The sequence below is a fragment of the Carettochelys insculpta genome, chromosome 31 (genome assembly GCF_033958435.1).
Source record: "Carettochelys insculpta isolate YL-2023 chromosome 31, ASM3395843v1, whole genome shotgun sequence".
In the NCBI taxonomy this organism is placed as follows: Eukaryota; Metazoa; Chordata; order Testudines; family Carettochelyidae; genus Carettochelys; species Carettochelys insculpta.
In genome coordinates this window covers 14,676,765-14,691,701 of record NC_134167.1, presented here as the reverse complement: position 1 = coordinate 14,691,701, position 14,937 = coordinate 14,676,765, and the positions used below count along the sequence as shown (strand labels likewise).

General features: G+C 58.9%; 1 protein-coding gene across 4 annotated transcripts in view; it reads right to left on the bottom strand.

Moving 5' to 3' along the window:
- Positions 1–8,037: 8,037 nt before the first annotated feature.
- Positions 8,038–14,937, bottom strand: part of LOC142004355 (uncharacterized) — a 44,657-nt gene continuing 37,757 nt past the window's right edge. Inside the window, exons 3-4 of one of the 4 annotated variants that reach the window (XR_012642984.1) lie at positions 11,418–14,005; positions 8,038–10,465 (exon numbers count right to left, since the gene is read on the bottom strand). Coding sequence is in view for 3 of the 4 variants with exons in the window: in XM_074981949.1 (XP_074838050.1) it covers positions 12,513–14,005 (1,493 nt within the window). In the remaining variant the exon portion in view is untranslated. Of the gene's footprint in view, positions 14,006–14,937 lie in introns of all 4 variants that reach the window. The other 3 variants (XM_074981951.1, XM_074981949.1, XM_074981950.1) reach the window with 3 other exon arrangements.

Genomic DNA, 14,937 nt, shown 5'->3' with positions numbered 1-14,937 from the left:
CACCCCCATCTGCCCCCCCCGGGAACCCGGGCAGTTCCCTCACTCCCACCCCCATCTACCCCCCCCCCAGGGAACCCGGGCAGTTCCCTCACTCCCACCCCCATCTGCCCCCCCCCGGGAACCCGGGCAGAGCAGCGCCAGGATGAGAAGGGCGCTAGGACCCAGCGGGATCCGGGCAGTGGCGGGCGGGGGGCGGTTCCGGAGAGCAGCTGTGAGAGCAAACACCGGCAGCGCCGGAGCGTCCCGCCCCCTGCCCTATTGACACCCCCTCAACAGCCGGACCACACTGGCCATTCAGAGACTGTCCCGTGCTCCGAACCCGGCTCCCATTGGCCCTTTCTACTGTCTGTCAAGAGCTTCTCCCTTTGGTTGGGCAGCAGGCACTTGCGCATGCTCAGTGCTTCTGAGGCCTCGCTGGGGACCCGAGCCAGGCCCGAGCAGCCCATATGCTGCTGCCCCGGCCGAACGGAACCGAGTACAACGGTGGGGCCAAGCGCGGGCTGAGGGCTGAAGTCTGGGCGGGAGCTGCTGCGGTGGGGGGGAGGAGGAAGTGACGCACGCGGGAGCTGGCCGCGGTGGGGGCAGACGGGGGGAGGAGGAAGTGACGCACGCGGGAGTTGCTGCGGTAGGGGCTCTGTCAGCGCCTCCCCACCTGTGGGCTGCGCGGGCGCCAGGCAGCCGCCCACCGCCCGGCCCTGCGCATGCGCGCGGGGCCCACGTGCGACGCGAGATCAGAGGGGAGCCAGTCCCGCCCCGTGTGCCCCGCGGCTCGCTCGGGCAAGGCAGGCGGGGGGCTCCCACGGTGCGTCCGGCCAGGAGAGCGCCCGGCCCGCTCCCCGCCCCGGCAGGCAGCGTCACTCGGCCCCTCTGCGCCGCGCTCCCCCGCCTGGGGCCGGTAGTCACCGTCCAGCAGCGCCTGATTCATCAGCCGCGGCGCCCCCGCCGGCCAGACCCCCTTCTGCAGCCCCCGCCCCCGCCGGCCAGACCCCCATCTGCAGCCCCCGCCCCCGCCCCCGCCGGCCAGACCCCCTTCTGCAGCCCCCGCCCCCGCCGGCCAGACCCCCTTCTGCAGCCCCCGCCCCCGCTCCCGCCAGGCCAGACCCCCTTCTGCAGCCCCCGCCCCCGCCGGGACAGACCCCCTTCTGCAGCCCCCGCCCCCGCCGGGACAGACCCCCATCTGCAGCCCCCGCCCCCGCCGGGACAGACCCCCATCTGCAGCCCCTGCCCCCGCCGGCCAGACCCCCTTCTGCAGCTCCCGCTCCCGCCGGGCCAGACCCCCTTCTGCAGCCCCCGCTCCCGCTCCCGCCGGGCCAGCCCCCCTTCTGCAGCCCCCGCTCCCGCCGGCCAGACCCCCTTCTGCAGCCCCAGCCCCCGCTCCCGCCGGGACAGACCCCCATCTGCAGCCACCGCCCCCGCCGGGACAGACCCCTTTCTGCAGCCCCCGCCCCCGCCGGCCAGACCCCCTTCTGCAGCCCCCGCCCCCGCCGGGACAGACCCCCATCTGCAGCCACCGCCCCCGCCGGGACAGACCCCCTTCTGCAGCCCCCGCCCCCGCCGGCCAGACCCCCTTCTGCAGCCCCCGCCGGGCCAGACCCCCTTCTGCAGCCCCCGCTCCCGCTCCCGCCGGCCAGAACCCCTTTTGCAGCCCCCGCCGGGCCAGACCCCCTTCTGCAGCCCCCGCCCCCGCCGGCCAGACCCCCTTCTGCAGCCCCCGCCCCCGCCGGCCAGACCCTCTTCTGCAGCCCCCGCCCCCGCCGGCCAGACCCCCTTCTGCAGCCCCCGCCCCCGCCGGGACAGACCCCCATCTGCAGCCCCCGCCCCCGCCGGCCAGACCCCCTTCTGCAGCCCCCGCCCCCGCCGGCCAGACCCCCTTCTGCAGCTCCCTCTCCCGCCGGGCCAGACCCCCTTCTGCAGCCCCCGCCCCCGCCGGCCAGACCCCCTTCTGCAGCCCCAGCCCCCGCTCCCGCCGGGCCAGACCCCCTTCTGCAGCCCCTGCTCCCGCCGGCCAGACCCCCTTCTGCAGCCCCCGCCCCCGCCAGGCCAGACCCCCTTCTGCAGCCCCAGCCCCCGCTCCCGCCGGGACAGACCCCCATCTGCAGCCACCGCCCCCGCCGGGACAGACCCCTTTCTGCAGCCCCCGCCCCCACCGGCCAGACCCCCTTCTGCAGCCCCCGCCCCCACCGGGACAGACCCCCATCTGCAGCCACCGCCCCCGCCGGGCCAGACCCCCTTCTGCAGCCCCCGCCCCCGCCGGCCAGACCCCCTTCTGCAGCCCCCGCCCCCGCCGGGCCAGACCCCCTTCTGCAGCTGCAGCTGCAGCCCCCGCCCCCGCCGGGCCAGACCCCCTTCTGCAGCCCCCGCCGGGCCAGACCCCCTTCTGCAGCTGTAGCTGCAGCCCCTGCCCCCGCCGGGCCAGACCCCCTTCTGCAGCCCCCGCTCCCGCTCCCGCCGGCCAGACCCCCTTCTGCAGCCCCCGCCGGGCCAGACCCCCTTCTGCAGCCCCCGCCCCCGCCGGCCAGACCCCCTTCTGCAGCCCCCGCCCCCGCCGGCCAGACCCTCTTCTGCAGCCCCCGTTCCCGCCGGGCCAGACCCTCTTCTGCAGCCCCCGCCCCCGCCGGGACAGACTCCCATCTGCAGCCACCGCCCCCGCCGGCCAGACCCCCTTCTGCAGCCCCCGCCCCCGCCGGGCCAGACCCCCTTCTGCAGCCCCCACTCCCGCGGGACAGACCCCCTTCTGTAGCCCCCGCCCCCGCCGGGCCAGACCCTCTTCTGCAGCCCCCGCCCCCGCCGGGACAGACCCCCATCTGCAGCCCCCACCCCCGCCGGCCAGACCCTCTTCTGCAGCCCCCGCTCCCGCCGGGCCAGACCCCCTTCTGTAGCCCCCGCCCCTGCCGGGCCTGACCCTCTTCTGCAGCCCCCGCCGGGACAGACCCCCTTCTGCAGCCCCCGCCGGGCCAGACCCCCTTCTGCAGCCCCCGCCCCCGCCGGCCAGACCCTCTTCTGCAGCCCCCGCCCCCGCCAGGACAGACCCTCTTCTGCAGCCCCCGCCGGCCAGACCCTCTTCTGCAGCCCCCGCTCCCGCCGGGCCAGACCCCCTTCTGCAGCCCCCGCCGGGACAGACCCCCTTCTGCAGCCCCCGCCCCCGCCGGCCAGACCCCCTTCTGCAGCCCCCGCCCCCGCCGGCCAGACCCCCTTCTGCAGCTCCCTCTCCCGCCGGGCCAGACCCCCTTCTGCAGCCCCCGCCCCCGCCGGCCAGACCCCCTTCTGCAGCCCCAGCCCCCGCTCCCGCCGGGCCAGACCCCCTTCTGCAGCCCCTGCTCCCGCCGGCCAGACCCCCTTCTGCAGCCCCCGCCCCCGCCAGGCCAGACCCCCTTCTGCAGCCCCAGCCCCCGCTCCCGCCGGGACAGACCCCCATCTGCAGCCACCGCCCCCGCCGGGACAGACCCCTTTCTGCAGCCCCCGCCCCCACCGGCCAGACCCCCTTCTGCAGCCCCCGCCCCCACCGGGACAGACCCCCATCTGCAGCCACCGCCCCCGCCGGGCCAGACCCCCTTCTGCAGCCCCCGCCCCCGCCGGCCAGACCCCCTTCTGCAGCTGCAGCTGCAGCCCCCGCCCCCGCCGGGCCAGACCCCCTTCTGCAGCCCCCGCCGGGCCAGACCCCCTTCTGCAGCTGTAGCTGCAGCCCCTGCCCCCGCCGGGCCAGACCCCCTTCTGCAGCCCCCGCTCCCGCTCCCGCCGGCCAGACCCCCTTCTGCAGCCCCCGCCGGGCCAGACCCCCTTCTGCAGCCCCCGCCCCCGCCGGCCAGACCCCCTTCTGCAGCCCCCGCCCCCGCCGGCCAGACCCTCTTCTGCAGCCCCCGTTCCCGCCGGGCCAGACCCTCTTCTGCAGCCCCCGCCCCCGCCGGGACAGACCCCCATCTGCAGCCACCGCCCCCGCCGGCCAGACCCCCTTCTGCAGCCCCCGCCCCCGCCGGGCCAGACCCCCTTCTGCAGCCCCCGCTCCCGCGGGACAGACCCCCTTCTGTAGCCCCCGCCCCCGCCGGGCCAGACCCTCTTCTGCAGCCCCCGCCCCCGCCGGGACAGACCCCCATCTGCAGCCCCCACCCCCGCCGGCCAGACCCTCTTCTGCAGCCCCCGCTCCCGCCGGGCCAGACCCCCTTCTGTAGCCCCCGCCCCTGCCGGGCCTGACCCTCTTCTGCAGCCCCCGCCCCCGCCGGGACAGACCCCCTTCTGCAGCCCCCGCCGGGCCAGACCCCCTTCTGCAGCCCCCGCCCCCGCCGGCCAGACCCTCTTCTGCAGCCCCCGCCCCCGCCAGGACAGACCCTCTTCTGCAGCCCCCGCCGGCCAGACCCTCTTCTGCAGCCCCCGCTCCCGCCGGGCCAGACCCCCTTCTGCAGCCCCCGCCGGGACAGACCCCCTTCTGCAGCCCCCGCCCCCGCCGGCCAGACCCTCTTCTGCAGCCCCCGCCCCCGCCGGGACAGACCCCCTTCTGCAGCCCCCGCCCCCGCCGGCCAGACCCTCTTCTGCAGCCCCCGCCCCCGCCGGGACAGACCCCCATCTGCAGCCCCCGCCCCCGCCGGCCAGACCCCCTTCTGCAGCCCCCGCTCCCGCCGGCCAGACCCCCATGTGCAGCCCCCGCCCCCGCCAGGACAGACCCCCTTCTGCAGCCCCCGCTCCCGCCGGGCCAGACCCTCTTCTGCAGCCCCCGCCCCCGCCGGGACAGACCCCCATCTGCAGCCCCCGCCCCCGCCGGCCAGACCCCCTTCTGCAGCCCCCGCTCCCGCCGGCCAGACCCCCATGTGCAGCCCCCGCCCCCGCCAGGACAGACCCTCTTCTGCAGCCCCCGCTCCCGCCGGGCCAGACCCTCTTCTGCAGCCCCCGCTCCCGCCGGGACAGACCCCGCGTGCGGCCCTCAGTCCTGAGTCTGGTCTGGTGGGGCTGGGGGCTGCAGACGCAGGTCTGGCCCCCGGCAGCTCAGCGCTTGATGCGTTATTTGTGTCAGTAACAGAGAGGGAGCCGGGCTCGTCTGTACACTGTCAAAACAAAAAGCGGTCCAGCAGCGGTTCAAAGACTGGCAAAAGAGTTTATGAGTGATAGGACATAGACTAGCCTGGCTCCCTCTCTAACCTCGGTTGTGTACAGGCCTGTAGCGCTTGCAGACAGCTGTGTCCATCCTCACTTGTCACGGGCCCAGTTGGCCATGTCCAAGGGTTGCCTATTTGACAAAACCTGCTGTGGTCAACGGAGAGATGCAGAAGTGACTGGGGGGGACTTGAGCCCACAACCTGTGAATGACTGGCCTTACCACCCAGCCGCCATCAGAGCTTAGAAGGTCAGCATAGGTTAGGTACAGCATAGCCTCTGGCACTCAGAGGCTCAGGACAACCAGAGGTTTGGATTCTATCCGTGGCCATATTGGCCGACAGCCATCAACACACCTCTATTCCAGTAACTTAGCTCATTCTTTTGTGTATGCAGCTAGAGTCGTGCCCTTCACAACACCACAAACACATCTCTGCCACCCCAGAATTCAAGGAAAGAATTCAATAATCATGAGCAAAATCCCTCCAGGACGCACATTTTTCAGACACGCAGACTAGGAGTCTCGTTTCGTTTTTCCACCCCCCCCCAGAGTTTTAGGGAACAAAAAGCCTTTGTTTTCAGGGCTACAGAAGGTGCAGATCCCCAGAAAAAGAAACCACTTGAGTGACTCTTGGTCCAGCCTCTAACTGGTGCTGCTAGCTTTCCAGAACACTTCATATAGCAAAGGCAATAGCTGAACAACAAAGTAATGTTCATACAATTTACCTCAGCATACAGCCAGTAGAACACACTTCTTTGTCGTACACAGTTAACACACCTTTTAAGAGGGTTTTCTGTGGTACATGGCCTGTTAGTGCCCCTTCATTAGTGGCTCACAGACTTGTGCTTTACAACTCTGGGCCAAGGGAGCTGGAAGGAGGACCCCGATTCATTCACTGCTCTGTTCCCCTGGGGTGGGCAGAACCTTAACCTGGTGTATTCTCTGACTTCACTTTGCCCAGCACCAGCTGGATCAGGCTCTGACCTTCCCCGCAGGGATGTTTGCATCCCGTGTGGTTAGTGATGGGAAAGGAGAATGGCCAAAGAGGCTCCTCCTCACGCTCACATGCCTTACCCTGAATTCTCTCTCCAGTCTCCAAGGCAGGGCTCAAGGAGACACTGTGGCAAAGCCCTGGGGGCTCTCTGAGATGGCCCTTGTCCCACCTGGCTGAGGTTGCTGCCCCCCTGCTTCCTTTAACCAATCTGCTGAGATACTGCAAAAGGCCCTTGTGATGTCACCGTTCCACCCAACCCTGCCCTGAAGGGCTCATGTCCTGCCCCTGGCAGCCCCCTTGCTTGGTGGAGCTGCTCCCCGGGGTCAGCCCCCCTCCACTCACTCAGTGGTGGTTCTGGGGCTCAAGGCACCTGCACAGCAGAACCCCAGAGGCCACTCAGTGCCACAGGCAGGTTGCAGAGCTTTGCAGCCTTTGTTGCCAGAAGAGACAGTTAAATGATCTAATCTGTTATCTGGACATCCAGAGCCTCCTGACTCTGACACCCTTGCTCCACTGTTCTATAAACGCATGACTAGTGCAGAGACAGTGACCAGTGAAGTTTAATCCCTCCCCAGATAAAACAGGGACCAGGGTGATGATGCAACAGGTCTAAAGCAAACAAAAGGCAGAAGCTCTTCATACCCGTAGCCCCTGGGACTCACGGCCGGGGGATGCCGGGATTTTAAGGCCAAACGCATAACTGGTTCAGACATTGGGGCAATGGCCGCCCATGCTCTCAGCCCAGACAGGCAGGGACAGAGCCCTGTGCTGAAGGGTGTCCCTAACACTGACTGCTGGATGCTGGGACCAGACACCAAGGGCTGGATTGTTCGGTCACTGCCCTGTTCCGTGCATTCCCTCTGGGGCGCCTGGTCTTGGCTGCCCGGCCCATTGGTCTGACCCAGGGCAGCTGCTCTGATGTTCTCAGAGATTGTTTAGGTGCTAAAAGTGAGGCCCCATAATGCTGAACATCACAACAGGCAAGTGCCTTTGGGGATTCAGGTCTCGGTCTCCTTTGGCAGTGGGACGTGGGCTCTTGGGGCAGATGGTGCTTTTGAAAATTTGCCCCCAAGCTCTTCTGTGATTCCCCAGAGGTGAGGTGTTGCAGAGCCACGCAGAGCATGTAAAAGCACAACTCCCATTCGTTTCCATGGCAGCTGGGCACCTCAGTCTCGACACCGTATTCCTTCTGTGCTGCATGTCCCATGCTGCCAGGGAACAAAGAGGCCCTGGGGGCACCTGACCTGACCTGGAGAATCCAGGACTCTGTCTGGACAGTCCTTTGCCGCCAGCAAATCCTCTGGGTGCAGCAGAGCATTTTGTTAAGTGATGCACCTTGTGAAGCTGCTTGGGATAGGGCTGGGTGCATATTAAACTCTGGTGCCAAATGAACACTTGGGGGGCTCCTTATTTTTAAAAAAGAAATCAACATTCAACACCACAAGCTTCCTAAAAATTGTGCTTCATTGTTTCGCATCAGGCAAAGGGCTAATTATCCCTGCCCAGCTGCTGAGATGCAACCTTGTCAGGATATTCATTCTTTTTTCCTTTCCTTTAATCTTACTGGGGCATTAATGTAGCGCACTTTCCCCTCAAAGGCAGTGTGGTATCTGACACAGCAGGTTTGGGTCAGAGGGCATTACTCAGCCCAGCAGCTTTTTAAGGTTCCAATAAACGTGCCCTTCATGGTGCCCAGAAGGTTGCACTGAACCTGTGGTTCAAACAGATGCAAAGCCCCAAAGCCAAGCTCCACAGCCTGCTCTGCTGCAGAAGCTGTAAAGTGAGCCTCTTTCACTACTGCACTAGGCAAGGAGGTTGGCAGATCTCGCGCCAGGGGGAGGAAGGAAACAACAGGTTAAGAATGATTTAGAAAAACTTGACACACACAAATCCAGAGGTCTGGATTTAATGCATCCAAAGGTGCTGAGGGAATTGACAAATATCATTGCAAAGCCTTTGGTTATTACTTTTGAAAACTCGTGGAGAGCAGGAGAGGTCCTGGATGATTGGAAAAAGACAAATGTAGTGCCCATGTTTAAAGACAGTTCCTAGCTTTAAAATAGGAAAGAAGGAGAATCTAGGGAACTACAGACCGGTCAGCCTTACCTCAGTCCCCGGAATAATCATGGAGCGGATCCTCAAGGAATCCATTTTGAACTACTTGGAAGAGGAGAAAGTAGTCAACATGGAGTCACCAAGGGCAAGTCCTGCCTGACCAACCTGACCAGCTTCCGTAACAGACCCTGTGGACATGGGAAAGTCAATGGATGTGATAATAGCTTGACTTTAGCAAAGCTTTTGATACAGCAATGAAGGGTCCTGTGGCACCTCATAGACCAACAGAAAAGTTTTGAGCGTGAGCTATTGTGCGCACAGACTCATTTCATCAGATGTTGGTCTTGGAAATCTGCAGGGCCAGGTATAAATAAGCCAGAGCAAGGGTGGGGATAACAAGGTTAGCTCAGTCAGCGAGGGTGAGGCTTACTACCAGCAGTTGATCTGGAGGTGTGAACACCAAGGGAGGGGAAGCTGCTTCTGTATTTAGCCAGCCATTCGCAGTCTTTGTTTAAGCCTGAGCTGAGGGTGTCGAATTTGCAGATGAATTGTAGCTCAGAAATTTCTCTTTGGAGTCTGGTGCTGAAATTTCTTTGCTGCAGGATAGCTACTTTTAAGTCTGCTACTGTGTGGCCTGGGAGATTGAAGTGCTCTCCTACGGGTTTTTGTATATTGCCATTTCTGATATCTGATTTGTTCTTTCCCCAAGTTAAGGAAGTCTGGATTGGATAAATGGACTGTAAGGTGGCTAGAAAGCTAGCTAGATGGTAGGGCCCAGCAGGTAGTAATCAATGGCTGGATGTCCGATTAGCAGTCGGTTTGAAGTGGAGTGTCCCAGGGATCGGTTCTAGGGATAGTTCTGTTCAACATCTTTGTTAATGACCTGGATGAGGGGATGGATTGCACCCTCAGCAAATTTGCGGATGATGCTAAGCTGGGGGAGGGGTAGATGCATTAGAGAGTTGGGGTAGGGTCCAGACTGACCTAGTCAAATTGAAGGATTGGGCCAAAAGAAATCTGGGGTGCAGAAGAAAGCACTGGGGACTGACTGGCTAAGTAGCAGTGCAGCACAAAAGGATTTGGGGATTATGGCGGATGAAAGGCTGGAGATAAGTCAGCCATGTGCCCTTAGTTGTGTCTACACGGGAGCCCTCTTTCAAAAGGCTAAAAATCAAATGACAGCCTCTTGAAAGCACATGACAACACACCAAAAGTGGATTGAAGGTTCAATCCGCCCTTTCAAAAGACCTCTGTGTTCTTCCCAAAGGGAGAGCTGACGCGGTTACCTTCCCTCTTCTGAAAGAGCGGAGCCGGAGACTAGGTTTGGAAGCCTGCCTGCAAAGATACTCTCCTCTGTTCGTTAGGTGGATCCCATCTCTTTCTAGAAATCCTTGTTCATGAAAGAGAACCCCATGGTCAAAGAAATCAAATCCTTCTCTGAGACACCACCTATACAACCAGGCATTTATCTCAGCGATTCAATGATCCCTACCTGGAACCCTTCCCTCCACAGGGAGGATGGATGACACCACCACTTGTGCACCATATTCCTTGATCTTTCTTCCTAGGGCTATGTAATCCACAGTGATCTTGTCAAGGTCGCTCTTGGCTGTGTCTTTAGTATCTACATGGAGAAGTAAGAAGGGGTAATAGTCTGCAGGTTTGATAATTTTTGGAAGAGATTCTGTAACATATCAGATTCTAGCTCCCAACAAGCTGCAAACTTGCTGGGATTCGAGGTCTGGATGGCAGATGGATGACTCTGTCCCTCGTAAGAGGGAGCCCCCGACCACAACAACCTGTCTTCTTCTCTGAAGGGTGGTGGTCGTACAACCCCTATCCCTAGCACTGTATATCCCATATCTTACAATCCACGGGGTCGTCTTCTACTCTGTTTCCTGTGAGGAGTCTGCCCAGCTATCTCCAACATATCACCTGTGCAGAGAGGCTGAAAGCGGTTGCTTAACTCCACTTGAATTGAAGAGCTCTGAACTGGTTTTCTTCTCTTGGAGGTAACAAGCTTCCAGTTTTCTTCCGTGTTTTGAGCAGCCCGCTGTTCCTGCAGCACTCAGTGATGCCTTCTGTCCAGACAAGCTGAAGACTTTGCGATAGACCTGAGGGTTGATATTTGCACCTCAAGTCCTCTTAACATTCTCTTCCAAAATGGCAACCAGCTTGCACTCTTGGGACATATCAAATTCTTCCTGTCCTTTGGGAGGAAGACAAACATGGCACATGCTGAGCGGGTCACAACAGCAGACTTCTTGGTAGACATGTCACCGTCCTTTTTTCCCCTTTCTTTAGAGAGCTCCCCTAGACGTTTCTAGTGCTGCCTTAATGGACACAAGAGAAACAAACCTGTAAGACAGGGACAACAGCTATGGGGCTCCCCCACAAAGCAAATTCCCAGGCTAACTCCCTGTTGGCTGCTTCTGTTTGCTGCTCATAGTGTTCACTTTGGCTGCCGTCTTGTAAGGCTGTTGGCTGGGTAGGCCCAACTCCAAGCCTGGCCTCCAATTTAATCAGCCCTTGAAGGCCCACCTGGAACAAAGCCCTCCCAATTCACACCTTGCAAACCTATCAGTGTGTGATGTCAGGTATCCTCTCACACTGAGGATCTGCAGGGTCTCGACGCCTGGATGAGTCACTGGTGTATGATATTTTAGAAGGGAGGTGATACTGCCACCCCCACTTCTGCACCGCTTCAGAGCAAGGTGGCTGGAGAGTTAGGGCTCTTAGCCAGGTGCCCAGCTCTGAAGGTAGCACCCCACCAGAGGCAGTGCAGAAGTAAAGGCAGCAATAACACCACCCTTCCCCCCAACACTAACTTAATGACACCCCCTCACACCCAACAAGTCCTTTTTCCATCAGGATGCCTACAATCGCAGCACCATGACATTTCAAATTAAAATATCTGACCTAATGAAAGTTACAATTTTTAAAATCTTGTGACTGCTACATTGACAAAACAGACCGTGAATCTGATAAATAACGAGCAGTCCTGTCGCACCTTAGAGACTAACAAACTTTTGAGATCATGAGCTTTGGTGGGTAATACCCACTTCTTCAGACAGAAATGGAGTGGGTTTCACCTCCACAAAAGTTCATGGCTCAATAAATTTGTTAGTCTCAAAGCTGCTCCAGGACTGCTTGTTACCTGTGAAACTCCAGACTATCAGAGCTACGCCTCTGAGACTTTCCATCACCATGTATTTGAGAGGGCACTATATATATATTATGTTGTTATATATATAACCAATTCTAGTTTTATTTTACAAGAATTACCTTCAATCTTAGGCAGTTTTAAGACTGTGCAGGCTGAACCTCACGAATCCGTCACTTTCTGGTCTGGCAACATCCATCGTCCAGCGTGATTTTAGTTGGCTGGATTTCCATTTAACACAGGTGTGGCCAAGTTACATGCTGTCTCATAAAGTTTGTTTACAGTCACCAGTCCTGGCTCAGTGTTCTGTACTATTATTTAGCTGTAATTTGCCCCTAAAGCTTTGTTTACGACTGCAGTTGTAACTTGAAGTAATTGATGCTATTTGCTCAACACAAATTGCATAAATTACTTTGAGATACCTTATTTCAAACATCCAAACGGCACGGAAGTTTGGGAAAAAGGGCCTATTTTAATGGTCCCCTTATTCCTCTCATGGAGGGGCAGCGGAACCAGAAAACTACACTCAAAACAATGCTGCTATTTGCAGCACAGAGAAAAGCCATGGCGTTACTATTTCAAAATACATTTTGATTCCAAAATAGCAACCACAGTCTAAATATAGCCTAAATGTCCCCTAAGAACACAGGAACCAGTGGAAGGATTGGTAATGCTGCTATACAATACTGACCTCCCGTGGCTCGGCAAATTCTCTGGTTCAGCTCCAGCCAGGTCCAGAGGGTGCCAGACTAGAGAGGTTTAACCTGTACTACCTTCTACAGTTTCTAGCATGGTTTTTCCTTTCCTGCTCTATGGCATTAGGATCTTTTTCACAGTTGGATGAAACCTGTTGAATGTCTATGACTTGGATTCTTTTCTGTTAACAGCAACTACCAGCCCCAGAGCCCAGTTCTAGGGAATAAAACTCAACTCCTCTGGGGTCAGTGCTCTGGGAAGGCAGTAATTATGCTCTCTTTCCACCCCCGCCCCCTCAGGTGCTACTGTGATGCGCTGGGGAGAGGGCACATCTTCCTGCCATGGCAGCTCTGGGGCTGGGGCATAGCCGAGTGGCCCCCACCGTGGTAGGGCTGGAACGGGGCTGAGACCAGGGGATAGAGGCAGCTCTCCCACGAAAGCCCAAAGCATCTTCATGGCCCTTGATAGGCTGCTGCACACGCACATGGCCACACAGCTTAAAGGGACCTCAGGTTTCTCCCCTATGTTGATTCTTCGTTATTCACTGAAGATTGTGTTCTGACTGAAAGTTTTGCAGGAGTCAGAGCCGTTGAAGAGTTCTCCCCTTGGTGGCTTCTTTGATGTCTAACAAGCTCTGAGTTCTCTCTGAAGCTTTCCTCACAGTAAGAGCAGTTGAAGGGTTTCTCTCCTGTGTGGATGCTACTATGCCTAACAAGGTGTGACCTCCGTCTGAAGCTTTCCCCACAGTCAGAGCAGTTGTAGGGTTTCTCTCCTGTGTGGGTTCTCTGATGATCAATAAGGCTTGAGTGACGACTGAAGCTTTTCCCGCAGTCAGAGCATTTGAAGGGTTTCTCTCCTGTATGCATCCTCCTATGTCTAACAAGGTCTGAGCTCTGTCTGAAGCTTTTCCCACAATCACAGCAGTTATGGGGTTTCTGCCCTCTGTGGGTTGTACGATGACTGTTAAGAGGTGAGCACCGACTGAACTTCTTCCCGCAGTCTGAGCAGTTGTTGGTTCCCTCTCTTTTATGTATGATCTGATGCTCAGTAAGATCTGAGCACTGACTGAACCTCTCCCCACACTCAGAGCAGCTATAGGCTTTCTCTGCTATATGAATTGCACGATGACTCTTAAGAGACGAGCGGCGACTGAAGCATTTCCCACAGTCCGAGCAGTTAAAGGGTTTCTCTCCTGTGTGGGTTCTCCTGTGTGCAACAAGGTGTGAGCCCCTATTGAAGCTTTTCCCACAATCAGAGCAGTTGTAGGGGCCCTCGCCGGTGTGTATGATCTGATGTTCACTCAGGTATGAGAGCTGACTGAACCGCTTCCCACACTCCGAGCAGCTGTAGGGTTTCTCTGCTGTGTGGATGGTATGATGCCTTTTAAGATAGGAACGCCGACTGAAGCACTTCCCACAGGCCGAGCATTTGAAGGGCTTCTCCCCTGTGGGAGCTCTATGTCGAACAAGGTCTGAGTTCTCTCTGAAGCTTCTCCCAGAGTCAGAGCAGTTATGGGGTTTCTGTCCTGTGTGAGCTGTACGGTGACTGTTAAGAGATGAAAGCCAACTGAAGCTTTTCCCACAGTCAGAGCAGATGAACAGGTTCTCTCCTGGGCGGGTTCTCTGATGATCAGTAAAAGTTGAAAGATGACAGAAGCTTTTCCCACAGCCAAGACCGTTGAAACCTCTCTCCCCTGTGTGGATTTTCTGGTGTAAAATAAAGGCCTGTCTCCATGAGAAGACTATCCCCCAGTCACTGCAAGTATAAGGTGCTTGTTGATGTGTGATTTTCTGTTGAACGGTTGGCTTGTTTCTTTTCACCCATCTGCTCCTGTGGCTGAAGTTTCCCTGCTCTCTTTCTGGGCTATGCTGAGTTTCACCAGTCTCCCCCGGCTCCAGACTCTGAGAAATGCATCCTTCAGCTCTTCCCAGTAACATTCCACCTGGATCCACTGGCTCCAATCCTTCCTGCTGAAGATTCTTCTCATTGTTCTCAATCACCATCCCCTCACCTGCTGGGACAGAGGAAGAATCATTTTCTGTGCTGAGATGAAAGGAGAACTCAGACAGAGAAACAGAAAAGGGGGACACACACCAAATAACTGCTCAGTCGGCTGAATACTCATAAGCTGAGTTCACCTCCTCCCTCACAACCTTTCCCCAGAGGAGAGAATCCAGCCCTGCCCCCACCCTCTGGCTGGAGCTGAAGACAAGCTGGAGGGTCAGGTGGACTGGATGAAAACGCACAAGTGACATGGGCTATGAGGACACAAACCGGTTCGTGAGAGCGTCTTTAGCTGGCTGCTCCCTTGTGTGGGGGTCGCTGATGATCTCCTGTTCCTCACAGCCCTGGAGGTCTGGGATGTGCCGCTTCTCTCCTCGCTCTGCCCAAGAGATCCCATGAGCTCTGGAATCTGGAAATCCTGCTTGCGGGGCAGTTAACCAAGTGCTCATCTTGCCCATTGAGGTCTGAGCCATTACTGCTTCCAGCCCCAGGAGCTGAGTCGCCCACCCAGAAAGGCTCTTTCCCCACCTGGCACACTCACCTAGAGCAAAGGTGCATCACCTCTGCCTCGGGAACGGCCCAGCCCATTCCCTCGGTGAGCCGAGCACCCTGCTGCACCCTCTAGGTACACCAATGCCTCTCTCATGGCCCGTTCTAACCCCCAGCCCAGGGGAGGACAGGAACACTCGACTCAGAACGTGAGCTCTGCGAGGGCTGGAAGGTCTGAAACTGAGGCCCCAGGCAAAGCTCAGGCTGCAGGTGCCACATGGTAGGTCACTAGAACTTGGAGTAAGAAGCCCTAGCAGAGTTCTAGTTCCCCAAGGACTCTGGCCGCAGATCTCCTTGCTGGCAAGCTCCTGGCTTGCCCTGTCTTTGGCTTGGATGCACTTCTTGAAGTAGCAGGAGGTAGAAGTTGTCTGAGCAGCCAGGTGAATTCTGGGT